The sequence below is a fragment of the Strongylocentrotus purpuratus genome, unplaced genomic scaffold, assembly GCF_000002235.5.
Source record: "Strongylocentrotus purpuratus isolate Spur 01 unplaced genomic scaffold, Spur_5.0 spur5_scaffold_18, whole genome shotgun sequence".
Taxonomy (NCBI): Eukaryota; Metazoa; Echinodermata; class Echinoidea; order Camarodonta; family Strongylocentrotidae; genus Strongylocentrotus; species Strongylocentrotus purpuratus.
The window spans coordinates 22,518,113-22,541,687 of record NW_022145603.1 but is presented as its reverse complement, the minus strand read 5'-3'; the positions used below and the strand labels follow the sequence as shown (position 1 = coordinate 22,541,687).

General features: G+C 37.4%; 1 protein-coding gene across 2 annotated transcripts in view; it reads left to right on the top strand.

Annotated features, from left to right (window-relative positions):
- Positions 1-1,123: 1,123 nt before the first annotated feature.
- LOC763248 (choline kinase alpha) overlaps positions 1,124-23,575 on the top strand; it is a 33,853-nt gene continuing 11,401 nt past the window's right edge. Inside the window, exons 1-4 of one of the 2 annotated variants that reach the window (XM_030989482.1) lie at positions 1,124-1,428; positions 11,562-11,682; positions 12,344-12,520; positions 15,854-15,987. In XM_030989482.1, the coding sequence (XP_030845342.1) occupies positions 1,307-1,428; positions 11,562-11,682; positions 12,344-12,520; positions 15,854-15,987 (554 nt within the window). In that variant the 5' untranslated portion in view covers positions 1,124-1,306. Of the gene's footprint in view, positions 1,429-11,561; positions 11,683-12,294; positions 12,521-15,853; positions 15,988-23,575 lie in introns of both variants that reach the window. The other variant, XM_030989483.1, reaches the window with a different exon arrangement.

Here is a 23,575-nt window from a genome sequence, read left to right as displayed (position 1 = left end):
GTCTACCTCGGATGGCTGAACAGCTACCGCGTCAAGGCAGAGAACACCCATAAAATAATGAGTACCGGTACTCGATTTCCAAGCTTGAGTCCCCTCCTTGTAGAAATTCACGTAACACTTCTGTTGTCCATTGTGAAATGAGCTCTCTCGTAACATCTACATGCACGTTATCTTCTGTTTCATCGGCCGTGCTCGATGATGCTGCAACTGATAAATATAAGGGAAAAGACAATCATATTAAGTTCGTGACCACAAGAATGATTGTAACAAAAGAATCCTTATCACTTCTTCAACACGTAGATGCTCAAGTTGAGCTCATCGATATCAGAATTTATATCCAGATCCAGATCGACAAATCTATCATTTTCATGGCCTCTTTTACTTTTTTACACTTAATTGCAATCACTATCTAAATGTCAGCCATTCTAGTAGACCCTATTCCATTATCAATTATAGGATCTAGAAAGTCTATTAATATTTCATGAGACATAAATCTCATATTACTGTACATTTCTACCTAAAACACGAGACGAGTGTACTTAAGCAGCTTAAAAGACAATCAGTCTACTTAACATGCACACACATTTGAACATACGGGACTAGATCTAGGCCTACATTTACTAAAGTTGGATCTCGGCCCACTCTCTTACGTCGTATTATCAGCTTTATTAGTCATAAAAATGAATAACCACAAACTTTGGTTTTCTTACCGTACAAATGATACTGGATTGGAAGAAAATCACTGCAGAATAGCGGACTATGTACAAGATTATGATGTTGATTCGATACGAATCCCGTTGTTTGCAACAGGACAGCTGATCACGGCGAAGGTGAAAATGGACTAGAATTATGTCCCGGCATGCTTTGCGATGAAACAACCGTGAAGGCACGTATAAACGTAAGTTGGAAGGTAGCCAAAATTTCCTTTCAGCATCCGGCTATATACCACAAACGGATTGTGTATTGCAAATTGATTCGGCATGATGTTCAATTTGTTCGCATCACTTTGTACGCAAAATCCATATAATTATGACGTCATGAGAAGGAGGAGTGTCGGTTCCTCGTCATTGGATAAACCTGCAGCTGGGAACATTATCGATGAGTGTCTTGCTCTAGCTCTGGGATCACAATGCACGCGCCCGCTCGATGTAAACATAATACACGTGATGTTCTATAGTTGTACACGAATCGCGCCACGTTGATTTTTCCACAGGCAGAAAATTTGAACGCCATCTGATTATAACAGAGACTTTTACTAAATATTGTACCGAAAACGCCTAACGAAATCTAGTTATTTGAAGGAGAAATGGAAGAAGATTTTGCCGTAGATAACACAACAAAACTGAAGGCGTATACGTGGTGTCAAGAATATCTTGGAGGCGTATGGACGCAGATCGACTTGGAAGATTTCCACATCCGTGATTTGAGGTGGGTATTTTGTGCACACTGTACTTCATCAGTGAATGGCCATGGGGGAGACGCGGGTGGCAACCATGTTGGCTGCTGTAGCGCAGCGAGGGCCGTGTAAGGCTAGTAGTACTAGTAAGACTAGAGTCGAGTCTATAAATATAATCATGAAAATGCCAAGGTTTTTATGATTTTGAGGAAATATTTCTAGGAGGCTTGTCCAGATCGTACTAATGAAGTATCTAACAGTTAATCTAAGTTGAGAATAGACACATCTACATTGCAATTACTAGATTAGGCCTAGATCTAGACCGAATTTTCCGTCTCTTTCGTTCGTTAGCCTCTAATTGGGGTAGGGTCGGCTCTCTCTTTAGAGACGGAAGCCGTTGATACACATGTCCTTGCTAACGCCACGGCCAGTCCTGGTCGTAGCGTTTTGCCCCCAAAATCCCCCAAAATGTCATTTTACCTCGAGCATGTTATATTGTAAATTAGGCCTAGGCTATAATAGATCAGTTCCACTTACCAACTTGACTGAAATAATCAGTTTAATAGTCCCTTTTTAGGAAATTATGGGTCAAAATCGAAATCCATTTTGAAAATCTTTTTCAACATGGATTCCGATTTTGACCCATAATTTCCTAAAAAGGGACTATTAAACTGATTATTTCAGTCAAGTTGGTAAGTGGAACTGATTTATTATAGCCTAGGCCTAATTTACAATATAACATGCTCGAGGTAAAATGACATTTTGGGGGATTTTGGGGGCAAAACGCTACGACCAGAACTGGCCGTGGCGTTAGCAAGGACATGTGTATAAACGGCTTCCGTCTCTAAAGAGAGAGCCGACCCTACCCCAATAAGAGGCTAACGAACGAAAGAGACGGAAAATTCGGTCTAGATTAGGCCTAGATCTAGATAGGCCTAGATCTATTCATTAACAGATGGGGGAAGAGAAAAAGAGAGATCGATGATTGACTCATTGACTGGATGATGAGTCATGAGACATGACTGTTATGTTACTGAGTATGATTATGAACAGATGAATGAGTTTGACTCTCGCTCTGTCTCTGTCACTTGGACTCAGGCTCTCTTTTCTCTTCTCCGTCATTTGTCATTGAGAATGAGAGAAAGAGAGAGAGAAAGAAAATGAGTGAGCATGGTGATGAGTGAGATAATGAAACAAGAATACAAGATTTAGATTTACCCCTTTTTTATTGTGAATTAATTTGAGATTAACAATTAACACCTGATTAAACACCATTTTTTTGTTAAGTTCAAATGCTCAATCCTTGTAATGATTAAATGAGTTCATTTGTATGAAAGCAGAAAAATTAGATTTATGAACAGAATGGCAAAAGTTGAAATAGAGGTCTACATGTTGTAAAATTGTAAATCACACCAATATTGAAAATGCTGATAACTTTATGATTGTTTCAAATATGAGATACCTGTAACCAAGTCTGTACAGATCTCAAATTGATGCTTTGCTCATTCGATGGTGACAAAGTCATGGATATCTCTCCCATTTGTCATAATTTTTGTTTTCTCATATTATGAAGTAAAACTGTAAAAGTTCCTTCTTCCTTGAGGTAGTTCTCAAAATGTATTATTATTATAGGTCCTCTAAAGAGAATAGATTCAGATTTGTTTGACGGATTGTAAATTTAGTCATTTTGCATGTTGGGACAAATAGAAAAGTTGTCTGCCATTACATGTACATCGCAGGGACATCAAGTCATCAACGAGACATCACTGATTCAGCCAAGTTGAAGAGCCCATTTCTGTAGTGATTACTATTTTCAAAAATTCATATCTTTCTCATATTTTTTCCAATTTCATTAAAACTGTCACCATTCTACTTCTCTGATATGTCTGCTTTTCGGAAAAAAATACTTAAATAATTTTGGGGGCTACTTTTCAAGCTTGCTCGCATGAAAATAACACTCTTTAATTTGTTTTGCATTGAACTCTATGCAAATTTTTTTGGGCTCTTTTATGACTTTCAGGGACTAATTCGCCCCGAGCCCCCGTGTATTTGTTCCCTGCTGTAGAGTAGTTTGCTATCAAGGTTGGATTTCCCTTCAAGTATAAGTACAATTAGGCTTGCTTTGGGTTCTGTCATGTTTTATTTTGTTTGCCTAACTTCTTGTAGATTAAGAAGTGATCAAGCAAAATGCAAATATTTACATGCTAATGCCATCACTCCTATCAGTACATACAATGTACATGTATGTGGGAATTAAGACAATTGTCTATTCAATTTTGAATCCATATTGTAATCTTAAGACATCGGTCCTCTTGACCTGGTACATTACATGCAGGAATCAGTTTGTCTTGAGGAAATAAAAGAAAGCAGACCTAACTGATACTGATTCTTGCCTCGTGATACATGTAGCGATTTCACAATCTTCAAAAGGGTCGATGTTCATCTATAGTTGATAAAGAGCCAGTTGTTATCACATGAGGTGCTCAGGTGATTTTTTAGTAACGTGACATGGAAATTAAATAGGCAGTCCAACTCCATATGGAGTTATGATTCTGATCACGAAAGCAGAGATTAACAGACATTGAAATAATTAAATGTGTATGTACAGTATGTCTAGGGAGTGGGGAAATCACAATTTCCTCAGTTGATTTCGCTGGTTCAAATGGCTATGTCTTCAGTAGAGTTATCTGAGCACAGCAAAAAGAATTTGATAACCAATAAAAAAAATTGTGCCATATGTTGTGGATTTTGTATTTCATATGTTGTAGCTATACTGTATCTTCACTGAGCATGACATCATTTTCAGCATCACTTCTAAGCTTGGTGCCTCCATATTTTTATGACCTAGTGTTTAGAGAACTTAGGGAAGCAGACGTTGCGTAACATGTCGTAATATTTGGAATGCCAGAGGGGATCTGTGGTCTGATAAGGATGGCTGTTAATGGATTTGATTGCTGGAGAGGGTTAAATTTCTTGTTGTTAAAGGTACTACCATATCCCTTTTGCAGCCAACCTCAAATTATGTAGAACTTTGCAGGAATTATGAATATGTCATGTACATTTGTATGTCCTATCTGCAAAATTTAAACATTAGCAGTGTCCTAATATTCAAATCATGCAAGGAAACCCGTTTACTTGCTAGACTTCAATGTCAGACACTATTGAGTGAGTGACTGGCTTTTTTTCTTCTTTGGTAATAACATGTACATAACATGAGCTGTAAAGGGTACATGAGCATTTGTCTACATCAATAACCCACTTCTTGTGATGGCCAAAATTAAACTGATTGAAACTTTGCGCTGCATAAAACGTATGACCACCCGGTACAATGGTCTAAAACAGGCCTGAGTCATGTCGGGATTTTCATAAACCGGGTCCCGACGGCCTTGCACCGATCGGGACCCGGTGTCCCGAAATCAGCTCGCAGGATTTGTCACTTGCCTCTATAAAAAGCGCATCATCAGTATGTCCCTTAAAAGTGACCTTTTTTATCAGTCAAATAAATCAACACATGCATACCTCGGCACAGTCGGTATATTCTTTCATTTGACATTATTTTTATCCATGATTGGCGATGTTTAGTGCCATTATCATGCCTCTAAAAGTAAAAAAAACTGGAGCAAAAATAGAAGACAACGATCGAGCCGCCATTTTGATTCATGCAGGTTGAATAAATCGGGTCAAAAAACATTAATGTTTGAATAATAAAACGGCTTTCTAAAAAGTACTCCTTTACAACATACCGATCGAATAATTTTTAAAAACAAAATAGATATTTTTTCTTTGATTTTGAACACCACATGCTTCTTTTAAAAGCTGAAAATTACTTGGTAATCACAAGAAGTTTCGATACGGATAGCTGTTGCAAGGCAAGTTCAGACTAGTCTCGGAAAAATGCGCAGTGCTCCTCGTAGTTAGCTGTAATCCGTGCCAGAACGAACCCAAACAAAGACGTGATCGTAACGAGAAAAAAAATCATTAAAAACTACGAGAGCACAATGGGAAAGACAACTACTGCTCAAAATTACGATAATCAGATAAATAACTTGGACAAAGAATTCAATAATCGCCCAAGAAATGCCAAAGAAATTGTTATAATCGAGGAGTAACTGGGTACATTTTTTATCGCAAGGGGCTTGCTGATACTCGAATCCTTTGTTATACTGCTTTTTACCGTAGAGGGCGTTATTTGGTTTCTAGCCTCGTGTTAAAACACGAGGCTAGAAACCAAATAACGTGTAATTCGGACATATCAGCAGGCCCATTCCGATAATGATTGTACCTATAGTAACTCCTTAAATATCACCATTTCTGTGGCTTTTCTTGGACAACTATTGTATTATTCCTCCAAGTTATGTATCTGCTTACGATAATTTTGAGTAGTTGTCTTTCCAATTGTGCTCTCGTAGTTTTTAATGATTTTTTCTCGTTACGATCACGTCTTTGTTTGGGTTCGTTCTGGCACGGATTACAGCTAACTACGAGGAGCACTGCGCATTTTTCCGAGACTAGTCTGAACTTGCCTTGCAACAGCTATCCGTATCGAAACTTCTTGTGATTACCAAGTAATTATCAGCTTTTAAAAGAAGCATGCGGTAATCAAAATCAAAGAAATAATATCCATTTTGTCTTTTAAAAATTATTCGATCGGTATGTTGTAAAGAAGTACTTTTTAGAAAGCCGTTTTATTATTCAAACATTAATGTTTCTTTCAACCTGATTTATTAATCCTGCCGAGGTCGAGAGACCCGGCCAGTACAGTAGCTAGCTAGCAGCTGGCAACAACCCCATGGGGCGAACTGCTTTGCAACCCATATTTATATTAGCAGTTCGGATTGATTCAGGATGAGCTAGAATATGATTGGTAACAATTAAATACTTAATTTTCAAGGTGGAATGATTTTAGTGGTGTGCAAAACTGCAATTCCTTACATATTTCATTATTTTTTTCGGAGCGTCGGTTCTCAAAAAACGAAACCGGGACCCGACGGCAACGGTCGGGTCCCGGTGTGATCGACCGTACCGACTCAAGCCTAGTCTAAAAATCAAGACTATTACTTATTGGCTCTATAGCTCCTAAGTGGATTTGACAACTTATAGTCGTTATTTTCCCACTTGAAGACATTTTCAAGCCCCACCTTTTTTAGGGAAGTTCTACATTCGTATTATCTTTCAAATGCCGTTGGAATTTACCCTTTTCATTTTGTTGGCCTGCAAATGGGACATAGTACCTTCAAGCCAAGTTAATCCTGAATATATTTCCCACAGGAAAATCTTAGAGACAATATCTCCATCCAATCCCAACTCCCTGGTATGTCCTTTAGCAAGGTATTTTGTCCACATTGCTCCTCTCCACCCAGGTGTTAAGTGGGTTTTACATGTATCTAATAGGATGAAAGTTTGTAATTGGCTTGGTTGGCATGTGTGTGCCCATAAAAGGCAACTGGATGGAATGCTCCCGAGTAGGGTGGAGCGTGCAATGTAAATTGCAGCGTAAAATGCATCAAGTAACTGCAACTGTGATCAGTAATCTGGTAGAAACAGTCATTCAAAGTTCAAACCATTAAAAGTACCAAAAGCTATTCAGTTGAAATCAATGGAAATATACATTGGCAACTCTGTGATTTTTACTTGCAATGGATCTCTGCACTTCGGTGGGGGGGGGGGGGGGGTAGCAGGAGGGGATGAGAAACAAGTAATCAATATTACCTGGCCTTTTGTGATCTGTTATTTTGCACACTTGTCAACAGATAAGAGAGATGGATATGGATACCGTAATTGAAAATGTACAGGTACAAAGTACGTTGAACTGTGGTATGCTAGATATCAAATCATATCAGTCCATGTCAAAGTACATTGATTGTATGGTATGATCACGTATATCGTTGAATCGTCAAATTTTTATTTTATTCTTGCAGAAAAGTGCTTCAAACGCACAAAATTATATGATGTTTGTACGTGTAAATTTCAACAAAGTACAACCTGACATATAAAGACCGCTCAAGGGAGATAAGAAAAGTGGTCTTTATAAATATAGGTACATTTTGTACATGTAGATGTAACTGGTCCTTATGTACAGGTTCCTTTAGAACAATAAGAAACCATATTCAAGGGAAACAAAAAACAAGATCGTTCTAGACAGGTAGTCTTTCTATACAGGTGGTTTGATTGTTAATTATTTCCAAACAGAAGCCTAGGAACTTACATGTAGGTAAATAGGAATGATTGGCAGCTATTTTCTCTTATTTAGTTTTACAAGTAGCCTACATGTAGGTTTCTTCTTTTAGAAGTTCAGACAAACCCATAGGATAAATTGTACTACTTTATTGAGTACAGGCACGTTTTTGTGGCCCCATTTCACAAAACTTGTCATCGGTGACAAATGACAGTTTTGTTATAAGCTACTGAAATCCTTGCTTCTGATTGTTCATCAGCAGATCTGTCACTGATTTATTTGTTATTTGTCATTGAAAAAAGGCTTTGTAAAACAGGTCCTATCCATGTCTGATTTTGCTTCATTTACATAAAAATGCCAAAGTGACTTACACGTACATGTACATGTAATTTTAACGAGGACATATTTTATCAATACACTAGAAATTGTTTAAACAACAATAATTCTTTCCTTGACTGCTCACAGCACAAGTACTATCGACTTGTACACACATGTATATAGATAAATTCAAGTTTCAAGTTTAGTTTATTTCCACAATCTGATAAAAATACAAAACAATCAAAAGAAAAACAAGAATACACCTATAAACATAACAGATTTAAATGTACATCAGTCCATGATCTCTCAAAATCTCAAGGTGATTTTCAACACCCCTAGACAAATAGTATTGTTTTCCGACTCCTTGACCTGTTCTGTCTTGGTCTCAAAGTGACTTTCATAATAGACATGTCTTCATCAGCTCGAGATTGCCAAATATCCTGCTATTTGAACTATCCTGATCACAAATTATCCAGTTGATTTGCATCTTCATCAGCCCGAAGTTGCAATTAGCAGGATATTTGGTCAAGATAATCTTCCCAAGATATCTTGGGCTAGTTTGCAAAATATCCCGCTATTTGACTCGCACTATGTGCGAACGCTCAGCAAAATATCTCGAGCTAATTTCTCAAGCTCAAGTTTCGAGGTCAAGTCTCGAGCGGATGAAAACGCGATTTGCAACTTCAGGATTATTTCCCAAATCAGAAATTGAGGGCTATTTGTTAATCTCGAGCTGATGAATTGGTAATCTTGAGCTGATGAAGACAGGCCTATAATGTACAACCATTTCAAGTGTTCTGTTAGATAAAATGTGGTTATTATTAGTTTATTACCTACATGTACATGTACATGTGTTTGATATGGGTAAAGGAAAGGAGATAAATATTTGTTTTTTCAACAATCAGAAACTTTGACCCTCACTTGGCGAGTTCTATCCAGTAAAGATAGCAAGTCGTATTAAGCTTTAATTGTGTGAAAAGAAAGGAGTTTAAAGATATTGAGGTACCGATACATGAAGCTATTACCTGCATGTACACCCGTACACTGTACAAATAGATAAATATTATACAAATATATGTATGATATTTGTATATTTGTACAGTCAAAGTTTCTGATTTTTTATTAAATATATGAAATACATGTTCACTGTACAAATAGATAAATATCATGCAAATACATGTATGATATTTGTATATTTGTACAGTCAAAGTTTCTGATTTTTGATTAAATATATGAAATACATGTTCACTGTACAAATAGATAAATATCATGCAAAAAGTAAATAATCAATGGGGCAAAATCTCACAATTCTGTGTAGAAGTTTAGTGTTCCAAATTTAGCTCTACCAGACTTATAAGTACAATCAACTTCAGAAAGGGAACATGAAATATTGAATTGATTGATTCATCTGTCATTAATTATAACAGAAATTCTTTATCAATTGGTTTTAAGAGTAACAAAGATCATGTCACGGCAGACTTATACATAACAAAGGAAATGTTGCTGTTTTCAACGAGCGTGTAATCAGAAGTATCGTTCAAAAACATTGAAAGTACAATCAACTTAAGCCAAAATTCTGCACTTTTTCGATTCACGAAATAAAAACAAAACAAGAAAGAACGAATGAACGTAACCAGTCGCTGATGGATATTTGCTTGCACCAAGGGTGGACCCTGAATTTCAGTCGATCAGAGTGCGAAAAATGTAATGTTCTCAAATTCTACCAGTTATGGAAATTGTTCATTGGGGTGCAGACTAACAAATTATTTTTAAATGAAACAATACATAACAGATGTTTGTGAAATAATTTTACATACTGCAACATAATTAATGACATAGAATTTTTGCATACGGTACCATGTGGCATGTACAGTGTACGTGTACATGCAGACTAACAAATTATTTTTAAACGAAACAATACATAACAGATGTTTGTGAAATAATTTTACGTACTGCAACATAATTAATGACATCTGCAATTTTTGTATACGGTACCATGTGCATCAATATTCATAAAATGATAAATTGCATGTTCCGCCTTTTTTGTTACTCGTCAGGCAATTTTTCAAGGACAATTCACCACCTCCCCATCCCCCCCCCCCCACCCCAGCACCCCAATCAACAATTTCCATAACTGGTAGAATTCGAGAACATTACATTTTTCGCACTCTGATCGACTGAAATTCAGGGTCCACCCTTGGTTCAAGCAAATATCCATCAGCGACTGGTTACGTTCATTCGTTCTTTCTTGTTTTGTTTTTATTTCGTGAATTGAAAAAGTGCAGAATTTTGGCTGAAGTTGATTGTACTTTTAATTACACGCTCGTTGAAAACAGCGATATTTCCTTTGTTATGTATAAGTCTGCCGTGACATGATCTTTGTTACTCTCAAAAACCAATTGATAAAGAATTTCTGTTATAATTAATGACAGATGAATCAATCAAATTAATGATTTTTCAATCAATTCAATATTTCATGTTCCCTTTCTGAAGTTGATTGTACTTATAAGTCTGGTAGAGCTAAATTTGGAACACTAAACTTCTACACAGAATTGTGAGATTTTGCTCCATTGATTATTTATGGTACTTTATGCAAATGAAATGAAATTATGTCCCTTCCAGGGCATCAAATTTTTATTTTTTGACCAGTTCAAAAGTGTACCACATATGATATTTGTTGTTGCGAGATGCGGATGAGCGCTACGTCATTGACGTTCTGGTTTATCATATTGAATTGCGTTATGCAGGCGAGACCGCCGAGAGCGTTTCCCTTGTTAAAGATAAACTTGAGTTCTGGTATGGTAATCATGCGAGCCGATTGCATTGTGAAAGAAAAGGTGTGGAATGGATCAGAAAAGTTGATCATACAGCATGTAAGTAATGGTGTGTAATGCAAGGTTCTGGAGTCATCAAAATCATCATAGATTTGGCAGAGTCTTGGTAAAGTAACAATCACTTACACAGAAAGATGTATATGGGACAACACACATGGTGTCGGGGCTAGTACTACCCTGATTTCCTTATCTTTCTATGCTCATTACTCAGCCAGTATACATTTTCTTCCAAAATTGTTTGGCACATGACATTTATTTGTAATCTACCTGTAGAACATTCAGTGCAAGTTTTGTTAGATTCTGTGAGAATTCATTTTCTTTTTTTACCAGAACTCAAGTTTATCTTTAAAACCATTGTAAGTTATGACTCATTCTTGTTCAGTTGACCTCCCTTTTTTTGGTAGTTCCTCCATCTTACAGTGATTATATTCAGGTTGATCATGCACAAAAAAAGGAATTACTTTGTTCACCTTTTTATCTTCAGCTTTCTGGGTATTTTTATCCTTCGTTTATTGACTTATTACACTTTCCTTTTCATGATTATTTTGAATTCTTATTTAAGCGAGTCTATCATTTTCAAGTCGACATTGATGGTTTTGTTTCCTTCATTAAAAAAAAATACTATTATTGGTGCATCATCAATCGAGCACCTTTCCCTCCCTTCCCTTTTTATCACATGTATGTACATACATGTACATGTATCTAGCTCTCTCTCTCTCCCACTCACTTCTTAGTTCTCGTGCGTTTGTCTTGGATTGAAACAAATCCACTTCAACTTTTATGCATGTTATACAAGTAAAAAATAACCACATTTTTTTACCCTTTCACCCTTTCACAGTTTGGGCAAAAGCACCAACAAGCATTATATTTGCAGTTTACCGCCCCACCGGTCGCCGATATTTGGGGAACCTAGGACCACTTTGCTGCGACTTTTCAAGCATCCTGTGTTGGCCAACAAGGTTGTCAGATCCTCCATGTCATTTCTTTTGTTTTATGATAATCAAAGGTTTTGCGGATGCAGTAGCGTGGAGTATGTGGTCTTTGAGGGATGTCCTCAAGCGTTCTAAAGATGGCTATAACCCCAAGGCCCTCCTGGAAGTCCAAACACAGTTTATGTTGAATTTACATGTGAAATGACACTATACTTCCTCTTCCAAAGGCTACATGTGCATCGTAATAATTGTCAATGCCATACAGTAGATTTTGGAGCCAAAATATTCAAACCATTTGAAGCCCATGTCTTATGAAAATCAAAAGCCAGACTTTAAAACCTAAATAAGCTTGCTAAAGATGAACTAATCTAGTATTAGAGATTTCTCATTGTCTAGATCTGTGTGAAGTCATATCGGTAGCTATGATAGTTCGAAAAACTGAGCCGAAAAGGACGTTATATTCCAAAGACCACATCTGAATCGATGCTGTTGCAGCAAAACCTTAGGCAGCTCTTCTGAGTGAACAGGAGACTGAACGAAAATAGTATAGAATAGCAATTTTATTTGATCAATACTTGCATGCTGTTTTTTTCCTTCTCTTTTGTCCTATCCATATGCATTGGTTGCGTGGAAACACAGAGCGGGTCTTAGTAACTACCTTTACCTATGCTCTCTTCCCGCCCACCAGCGAGCTAAATGCACTACCGAGCCAGGCGAGGTCCTTCTCCGCGTCTACGGCGAGATCTTCTTTGAGGGCGAGACGCCGCTTCTTGACACCGTGATCTTCTCGTTGCTCTCGGAGAGGAGGCAAGCTCCGAAGCTCTACGGGGTCTTCAGCGAGGGACGACTTGAAGAATTCATTCCAGTGAGTTCAATTTTGATTGGATTTTGGGTGTAATGGTCATGGTGGTGATGAAGAAAGAACATTGTTGAAGAGGAGCAGGATGATGATGGTTGTGATGATGGTGATGGTGATGGTAATGATAATGATCGTGATGATGATGATGATGATGATGATGGTGACGATGATGGTGATGATGACGATGATGAAGGTGGTGATGATGATGATGATGATGAAGATGGTGATGATGTTGGTGAACAAAATTTTTACATAGGATGCTGGTGGTGGCGATGATGATGATGATTACGGTGATGGTGATATCGGTGAAAGAATTTTTTTTTTGAGTAGGATGGCGACAATGAAGAGGATGTTGAGAATGATATTGAGGTTAATGACTGATAATGACTTTGCAGATAATTTGGATGATGCTGATGACAACAATTTACATATGTTTATATACCATGTTCCAATAACTTATCACTTAAAGATGAAGTTGAGTTCTGGTCATGCGATTGCATTGTGAAAGAAACGGTGTGGAACCGGCAAGGTTCTGGAATCATCAAAATGATAAGAAATTTGGCCAAGTCTTGGTAAAGTTACAAACACTGTACACAGAAAGATGTATATGGGACTACACGAACACGTGGCGTAAAAAGCCACCCCCCCCCCCCCCCCCCCCGATTTTTACGATGTTACATGCATATTTAGAATATGAAGGCATTTGAAGAGCCATGCTTTTCAGGGAACATGTCTTATCTGATGTTCTTCCACACTTGCATAATAAGAATGAGTAATGCTCACAAATTATTTTTCAACTCTTCCCAGAACTCAACCTTCTCTTTAAACTGATGTTAAGTACATTACACAGTTGATGATCATAGCGAGTATGAGATATTCCAAGTTAATACCAAGGGTAGCAAGGGTACAGAAGGAGACGATAAATGATGTCAAACATATGTTCCTTCCAGACCATTGCACTGAAATGCCATACAGGCACAGCGGAGCACCCCAATTACCGTGCGATCGACTCTCGTCCAGTAAACATCATTTGCATAAAATCAACAATTGTGTACCGATCGATGCGAAAAAAAGTAAACAAATTTCGAAGACAAATTCTTCATTAATGTGATGAATATCACCAATCAAAGCTACTAAATCGAGTATTTAATAAATTTGCAAGACACTCATGTGTATAAAAGGAGTTATTGATGCACAGAAAATGTGAAATTTAAGGGATAGTTTTGACGAACAAAAACGAAAAAAATGAGATACAAAATCACCGTAAAATTCACCATTTCTTTTAGAGCGAGAAAGAATTGCCTCGTATGAACAGAAAGAAAATTTAATAATCTCAATCCTTGTGAAATATCTCTTTTCATAGTTGCTTGATAGGGTCGTCTCAGAGAAAAACATACCCCAATGTCCGAATCTCATCGAACAAAAATAATCCTTCGTTGTCGCAAAATTGTTTGACCAGTCCCATACATTCAAATGTGTGTCATGTCTAAACCTCGCGTGTGCGTTGGCTATACATGTCTTGCCAGCCGACTGCACACGTGCACGCTAATGGCTCAGCTGTTTCGATCTGGCATGCACTGGGCCTAAGACGCATGCGCAGTACATCGCTGAGATCGATGACGTCATGTTCAATGAGTTCGCTGACTACAACTTTTAAAAATGAAGCCCCATGAAAAAGAACGTTATAACCAAAAAAAATACAGCGGAGAAGCGAAAATTTCGCCCATGTATGGATTTAACCCTAATGAATATTCATACCAAGTCTCTACTTCGTGCATTGCTTGATAGGGTCATCGCATTATAAAGTAGACGTCGTGTTTTTCGAGGGGCGAAGCTCAAAACACATTAATATCTCGAGTTTTATTCCATGGAATTTCGTATTTATTTCACTGACATAAAATTCATAATAATTTTAGTTAGTATAGAAAGTTTCATAGCGATATTGGCAATAATAAAGGCGCAACGCGAATTTTAAGATTTGACATTCTAGCACACACATGTTCGGATTCACGCAGATGTCCGTTGGTTATTCAAATAGAACGGGCCGCTAATGATATGCAAATTGGGGTGCTCCGCTGTGCCTGCATAAGGCCAGTTCACTCGGTTCAACCATGGTCCAAGGCTAAATTAAAGGGATTGGGTAACATTGCCTCAGATTCTGAAACAAAATCCTGGATTTAGCTCATGCTGCAATCATAATTAGAAACATTTGGGTCAGTCAGGAATCCCATGACTTTTACAGGCAGTTTGCCAGTCTGATTATCAAGATATTTATGATTGGAAATCGAAATTTCATTTTTTTCGTTTTCCTAATGGTTTTCATAACACTGCAGTCTATTAGGGAAAATGAGTATGGTAAAACCGGTCACTCAAAGAGTTTTACTTTTTTGAGGCACTTCATGATCATTTTGAAGCGCAATTTTTGTAGGGCTTCAATATTACACTATATCACAGACACTGATGACAGGTAGGGCCATGCATGTCGGATTTAACATTGTTAAAAGATGCCTTTAATCATTGATCTGCCAAGAATCTTATTAGAGGTGTCGTATTCTACAACAGGTGTATTTGATACAGTCCGTCTCTGGACGAACCATCACTTGGTCCTAGTTAGAATTCCAATCAAGTCATGGTACTCTCAGACCCGGTTAACAGGGAGTACATCACTAGTGGAATCAGGGTATCGTTTCATGAAACCGTTCACCGACATCCCATTGGAACATGTGTAAACCCTTTAGCAACTAAACCGCCCGAAACAGCACCTCCTTTAGCTCACTGAACCGCCCATCCGTTTTCGTTTTCAACGCGCTGTATTATCCGTTCTATGGGGTCTACCGTGATAATGTTATACCTGCGTAATCCTTAGGATGTCTGCAGTATGATTCTGCATAGAAAAATAGCGCATGTTTATATTTATTGCTCAGAACAATGTCAAAATGAGAGCAATACTGCAACATCTTCCAGTGAGTAACAGGCCATTTTTACAAAAAAAAATCTCTAGTTGCTAATGGGTTAATTACAATAATGCGTGTTAATTAATTAATAATTACAATACACACATATAATTAACTCCTTCCTAATTTTTTTTAGCTGTAACAATGAACCATGATTGGCTAAAATTAATGAATAATTAATAATTGATTAATATCAAATATTTAGGAGCGCTAAAAACAATAAGTACCATAGCGCTTACAAATACAAATATATGAAAAGAGGACATAACAACTGGAATTTGACTCATTTCAGGTTCCAACGGAATACATTCTAGATCGCATGAGCACTGTTAGTATTATTTGTTTGTTTATTTATTTATTTGTTTGTTTGTTTGCTTGTTTACAGTCCCGTGCCCTAAGAACCGATGAACTATCGAATCCGGAACTCTCTAGGATCATCGCCGGCAAGCTAGCTGGCTTCCATCAACTCCAGCTTCCTCTGTGTAAGACACCAAGATGGCTGGACCAAGTGCTAGACAAGTAAGAGCACATTCAAGCGACACTATTTACCCTAGAAACTCTGGTTTTCAAAGAAATTTAGTTTAAAGAGAAGGTTGAGTTCTGGGGAGAGGTTGAGTTCCGGGGAGAGGTGAATTATAATTTGTGAGCGTTTTCATTGTTATTATGCAAATGTGGAAGAACATCAGATAAAAAATGTTCCCTGTAAAGCATGGCTCTTCAAATGCCTTAATATTCTAAATAATAAAAATCGGGACAGATTTTTATGGCATATGCTTGTGTAGTCCCACAATAGGATGTGTACAGTGCTTGTAACTTTACCGAGACTGGGCCAAATTTCTTTATCATTTTGATGATTCCAGAACCTTGCAGTACACCAATACTTACAATACCGCCCAGAAGTTATTGGGCATGCGGGATCGTGTTTCACGATAGGAGGTTAGCGTGATTGTAGACGGGTTTTATCGTGTTTTTATCGTGAGAATCATCGTGATTTGTATTCATCTCTATCATGATTTTTTTCCTCAACTTGATCAACTCGCTAAATCCCCGATGCATATCGTGATATTTCCTTTTAGTTTGTTATTATCACGATAGAACTGCGCACAGCATGCTGTATTTATACGCTTGCTGAGCCTGCGCATCCTCAAACATACCGATGCGCGCTTGCCACTGACGTCACAATCACTTGATTATTACATCACAAAAGCGTGAATGAATGCTCTTTTCATTCCATGCATAAATACACGAGACAATGTGCTACGGGGAATGTTTGGGATTGCGCATGCGGAGAGAAAAGTTATCCGATGAGAGAAGTGCAGAAACCAAGAACCAGGGGGGTGTTTCACAAAGATTCTAAGTAGAACTTAACTCTAAGTTGGACTTAAAAATTATGGACGGCCATTAGCATCTTTGAAAATATTTGGTAAAAATATTTTTGAAAGGCATAAAATGTTTATTCAAATCATTCATATTTTCTATCATCAAGGAGATTTCATATTCTTGTTGTGGAATTTATAAAATGTCTAAAATACTTGAATTTCTGCTTTTGAGTATATTTCATTTTAAGGCTCCAATGGCTGTCCATAATTTTTAAGTCAAACTTAGTGTTAAGTTCTACTTAGGATCTTTGTGAAACACCCCCCAGGTGTCTAATTGGCCTTTCCCACGATACGACATCTTTTTTTTTATTTGAGGGGGGAGGAATGTTTGGGATAGCTCATATCATGGCAGAGGAGATCCGAGAGTATATCAAGAGTTAGACCGAAAGCTTCAGTCTCTAATATCGACGGCTATTCCGCTTATGTTTAATCCGAGAAAGACTTGTCGTTAACATTATTTGTTGTGCAGCCAATAATGAATGCTCTTTTTTTTTCCGGACGTCCGATACCTACATGTGCGTACGAGTCAGCACGGCTTGACCCGGTGATATTTTGATATTCATAAACGCGTGATCTAATTCGCCTAAATTTCGCCATTGCAATTACTCGATTAAAATTGTAAGAATTTAAAGAAATATACATACTTTCTTATGTCCGATTTATTGATCGGAAAATTTAGATCTAAATAAGGAAAAACGGGAAGAAAAGAAAGGCTCACCCCCCCCCCCCCCCCCCCCCCCCCCCCCGTCGTGCGAGCCGTAAGGGTCACCGTCTGTGTATGAGGAATGTTGACAAATGTAAGATTTATCAAAGAGTAATGACCCATATCAGACGGTTATTTCTGTCTAATCGAGAGTATTCATCATTACATGTACATATCAGATCTAATATGTGGGTAGAATCTTAGAATTTTTGGATAAATGCGGTTGTTATTTCTAGAAGAATTATGTGTATGTTGTGAGATTTTCAGGAAGGCGTGAATAATTAAGGGAAGAGGAGAGAAGAGGCGGAGGGGTACCGTTACCGTTAGCGTGACAGGGACAGAAAAGAAAGAGGGAAGGGAGTGAAGAGTGAAATATATCAGACAAAGATAATTAAGAGAGATAGAGAATTGAAAATTAACAGAATAAATAAAGGATCCGTAACTCCAAATAATAAAAAAATATTATTTTATTCATTCATAATACCAATCGGTTGACCCTGTCCCTACACATTACAAATTTTGCCACAGACCGCAAACGGCATTATCAAAAACAAAAGCAACGCGATCTCGATCAGCCAATGTACCTCGTGGTCCACAAAGTAGTTGAAATTTGATATGTAGTGCGCGCGCTCAGGGATTCCCGGAATTGGAAAACCCCTCGATCTCGATCTCCATTTTATGACATTCAGTTTGCATGCAAGCTAAATACATGTACACATACCTGGGTTGGCAAGCTCCCGTAATCAAAATTGGAGTAATACATAATGAAATAACAAAGAAATACACGAGGATTGAGGACAAAATATAAAATGATAGAAAGAAATCTAAGAAAAACATAAAGTATTAAAACACATTTACGAAGGAATAAACCAGAAGAATGATTAATAATGATAATAATAATAATAATAAATAATAACGGCTTAACAAAGATCTACATATGGTAAGAAATAAGGATAAACAAAACAAAAAATGATTGATCGAATTGATAGCAAGAAAAACAAGGAATTAAACAAAGGGGGTGATTGTGCAAGGGGGTAATTCTCCTTGAACCGTAAGGAACAAGCGAAGGGAATACATACACATATTTATATTTCGAGAAAAGGTAAAACAAAGAAATAAAAAAAAACAGAAAAGATGATGAGGTAAAGATTTTAAAAAATGCATGCGCTTATAGTTTTCTCTCGAAGGTTCAATCATCACTACTATGATCACGTGATCTTACGGCGCGAACATGATCTGTTTATACTAACTTCTGAGATAACCACATGCTGCCAGACACCTTGACTCCAAACCCATTGTTTAGAAACACTTGAAACACAATATGAAATGTACGCAAGCTCTCTTGTTGTTTAAACATTCAATTATTGGCGAAAAAATTAGAATTTCCGATTGATGCAGTTCTCTGCTTGTTTCGTCTGTCTATTTGATTTTATTTTTAGATTTACTCTTCTTCCTTTTCCCCTCCTTCCTTTTCTTTTCTTCTCCCCTCCACCCCCCCCCCCCCTGCGTCGCCAATGATACGAGTTTGCTTTTAAAATTATCATTTATTTTATATCCGATTGCGAAGCAGCAAACCATAAATGAATTGAATGCAACATCAGGCAAATTAATTATAAATATTATTATCACTGAAATCCAACTTTAACATATATTCTTCCAAACCGATTACCTGTTTAAAAATTCTGTAATTGAAACATGAACTTCATGAACTTCATCGTTCCAGTTTTGCAAATCAATGTCATTTAATCTACGATCCAACTTTTTTTCTTCCTTTCCAACATCCTATTTTTTAACATCGCCATCGTACAAAGTAATTATAAATGATAAAAAGAAAAAGAAGTGTGAATGACCTAGTTTTCAATCTTCGGTTAAAAATGTCATTGAATGTTATCTTTGTTATTTACGATGTGTCAGCCGAGGGGAGCCAGCTCTCAACGCATGTGGCAGACATAATCCTACTGTTTATTTCTCAAAAGTAAATGTACGTAAATGTCTCCCTTAGTATGATTTCGCTAGCCTGCGCTCCCATCAAACATTTTTCTTTCTCTCTCTCTCTCTCTCTCTCTCTATTACGTGTAGCCCCCCCCCCCTCGTGAAGATACTAGTGGGATTTCCTCTCGTCTCTCTTGCTCTCCAAATACTTAGGTCCATGCTCTCACCCTCTTTGTCACATTTCTCCACCCATGAACGTTTTCGTCTAGTGTCGATGAATAAGGAGTGGAAGTAGAAAGGTGTACGGAAAATAGACTAACGTATTGGTGTCTTGCCTACTTATATTTAGTCAACCCTGTTAAGTAGATAATTATCCATTTTTTTTCCCCCATCCTGACCTCGATCATAACTCCTTTCCTTCTCGAATAATATCTTCATCTATCTCCAGCTCAACACTACCTCCCTCTCAATTATCTCTCTCTCTCCTACATGTTTTCCTGTTAATTCAACTCTGGTCTAATCCACACTCCGAAGACAGTTACAGTAATTGATCCATGCCATTTTTACAGATTTTATTATTTATCAATCATCCAATGCCGTCGACTAAAAATGTTTATTTACGCGTGTTTTGGTAACCTTGGTTACTAGTCCACCTGGCAACTTTTACGCGTGACCAGTAGGCAAGAATGTCCATGATTGGACGTTTTCTTTTTTAGGGGTGGAGACCCTTCTTACGGCAGTCTTGTCAGTGATACTGATAGGGCAAATGAAAGAATCTGATCGCGTGCGTGTTTTCTGAAGCGACGATCTTGGGAATATTTTTATTTTATTTGGTGGAGGTTGAATTGAATTGAATTGAATTTATTCACCACTTTCATGGTTGTGGAATGAGATACGCATATCTGGAGTAGGCGAACAGAAAATATGGCAGTGAAAATGAAAGGTATTGTGCTCACAATTATAATTTCAATGAATGCAAATCATGCAAGTTTTTGCAACTTGAATATAGTTAGATCTACTCGTTGCTTCACCGCATCAGTACCCGATGCTTATCCGCGCCCAGTGTCAGTGATTTAGCGACGGCTTTTACTAGTATTTAACCGTGTGTAATGTTTACTCGTGAATACTTTCTATTGTGACGTAAACAAAGACACATACGGAACTGCGCGTACAAATCATACATATCAAGACTTAGCGCGCGCGATGAGCAAGACATGCGCTTGCAGAGGACATGACTTGACTAGTTGCAAATACGCGCACCATGAAACACGATAGATCGGGGGATTAGGCGGGTTACACGCATCCCCCGATAGAGGAAATCATTCACTAGTGTGCAAATTATCGTGATTTTTATCGTGATTCTATCAGTATTTCATCGATATTTTATCGTGATTTTATCGTGAAATACCCATCGGGGAAAACCCGCCCCGCAAAAACATGCCCAATAACTTCTGGGCGGTATTGTATATGCTAGATGATCAACCTTTTCTGGCAATCACATGATCAGAACTCAACTTTATCTTTAAAACATGGTTGCGTTCAAGGAATTTTTTTGTTTCAAAGCGCAAACATGAAACGCTGAGAAAGATGCGTTTTGTGAATCACGTCGCTAAAAACCGCTTGAACTCAACAGAAATCTCTATCGTGATTCTATGACGTCATTATAGTGGCCTGCTTCCGGTTCGGCCAACAGTCGACCGTAAACAAATTCAGAAAGGTGGACGCCAAAGTTGACCTATACTTTCTGAGTCAAACTGTGCAATATGATGCACATTGGCTGGGCTTGAAATGAGCGAGAATCAGCATTGAAGGAAAATGCCTGGGAACGATCTCCCACAGTAACCGTGTTTTGTAAGGGCGTTTTGATTTGTGATTCATGTTTGTGATTCTATCTTCAAAAATTCGCTTGAACACACTCTAAGACTAATGGGAGGCCCTCATTTTATTGACACTACATTTTTCTAAAGGTTCATAATTTCAAAGATTCATGATTCCGAAACCAGGGTTGGCATATTTCCCGCTTCAGAGGCTTATTTCCCGGACGCCGGGAAATAAGCGGTATTTACCGGTATTTACCGCTTTTTACCGGTATTTACCACTTTTTACCGGTATTTACCACTTTTTACCGGGAAATACCGGGAAATATATTTTTCCACTCACTTGTTCATAGGGATTGTCCAATTTTGGACATAATAACAATGGTGGTGAGTATGGTTGCTCTTGCGTGTAGTATTTGTGTGTGTTTGTGTTTGTTGGTGTGTTTGTCTATGTCTGTAATTATGTAATGCTGGAAAAAAATACAGAAAAAATATACCAAATATACACCTAATCTAGATATGATGTTCTTCATTAGGGAACCAAAACCTTCATACTAAGTTACTTTCATTGTAAAGTTTAAGATATTTGAATAAAATCAGTGAAAAATTGAACAAAATCGAGCAAGGAAAAAGGAAGTTAAAGCCTTTTAAAATGACTAGTCACTAGAGAGCGATATTCAATTTGATGACATCATTTGTGGACATCTCTCCATGCCTTTTGTACATCAAATTTCACAATCTTTCGTTTTTTTCCTATTTATTTGTGTTCTTGATCGGATTTCATAACATGTGAAGTAGAATATCTTTTTGCATTCTATTATCTCAATCACAAGAAAGAAGGAAAAACATGAAATTTGATGTACAAAAGGCATGGAGAGTTGTCCACAAATGATGTCATCAAATTGAATATCGCCCTCTAGTGACTAGTCATTTCAAAAAGCTTTAACTTCCTTATTCCTTGCCCGATTTTGTTCAAATTTTCACTGATTTTATTCAAATATCTTAAACTTTACAATAAAAGTAACTTGTATGAAGGTTTTGGTTCCCAGTTGCTAATTACCATCTTCATGGATATGCACAAAATGCCATTTGTTTGGGTGTGTACAATTTTGTGAGGATTTCATACTGTAAATCTGTTTGTGTGTTCCTACTATGAGTATTGTGCTGCTAATTATTTCAGAACAATATTTTCAGTTATGAGGCTAAAAACAAGTAAAATTATTAATAAATAGAGAATTAAAATCATATTTCCTGTTTTTTACATATTTACCGGACGCGCATCTTATTTACCAGATGGTATTTACCGGTATTTACCGCCGGTAATTACCGCCACCTGTATTTACCGCCCAACCCTGTCCGAAACACACATTTCCCACGCCAGGGGATTTATAATTCCAAAAATGAAATACACTCCCTCATTCCAGACATTTATTGTATTTATCGGAAGCAATGTAGCGGCATAGACATGACAAAGGTTCATTCAGCGATAGGTTTTGCTTTAGTACTTATCCTACACATGACCGTTATATGAACTGCCCAAGAACCATTCAAAGATGTTGCGCTAGACTTAATGGGTTAATTTGTTTACCAAAAGTCCTATCTGCTGGAGTCATTTACATGCAATTTGAACGTTGTGTCTGTCTTGTCTTATTCTGCTTCAAAATGTTATTGTTTTCTGTAACCTTGGGGAATCCGAACCCTCCCTCCATCCATCCCGACCAAAACAAAACAGAACAGATCTGTGCAAAGCGAGGCAAAGCCAAACAAAATCAAACAAACTAAAACAAACAAACAAACTAAAACAAAACAAAAAAAGACAGAATTCTTCAGATGGTACACAGACATAACAAATTTATCTTTTTGTCTGATACAAAATAAACAATGGCAAATGTTTATGTTTACCAATATCATTTTCACCAGGGTGCCAAAAGTACACTCAGAGGAAATGAAATGTGTTGCCCATGAAGGCTTAAAGAGAAGGTTGAGTTCTGGGAAGAGGTGAAAAATAAGGTGGGAGTGTTATCATTCTTATTATGCAAGTGTGGGAGAACATCAGATAAGACATGTTCCCTGAAAAGCATGGCTCTTCAAATGCATTCATATTCTAAATATATCATGTAACATCGTTAAACTCTGGGGTAGGATTTTTACGCCACATGTTTGTGTAGTCCCATATCCATCTTTCTGTGTACAGTGTTTGTGACTTTACCAAGACTTGGCCAAATTTCTTATCATTTTGATGATTCCAGAACCTTCCAATACACACAAATTCTTAT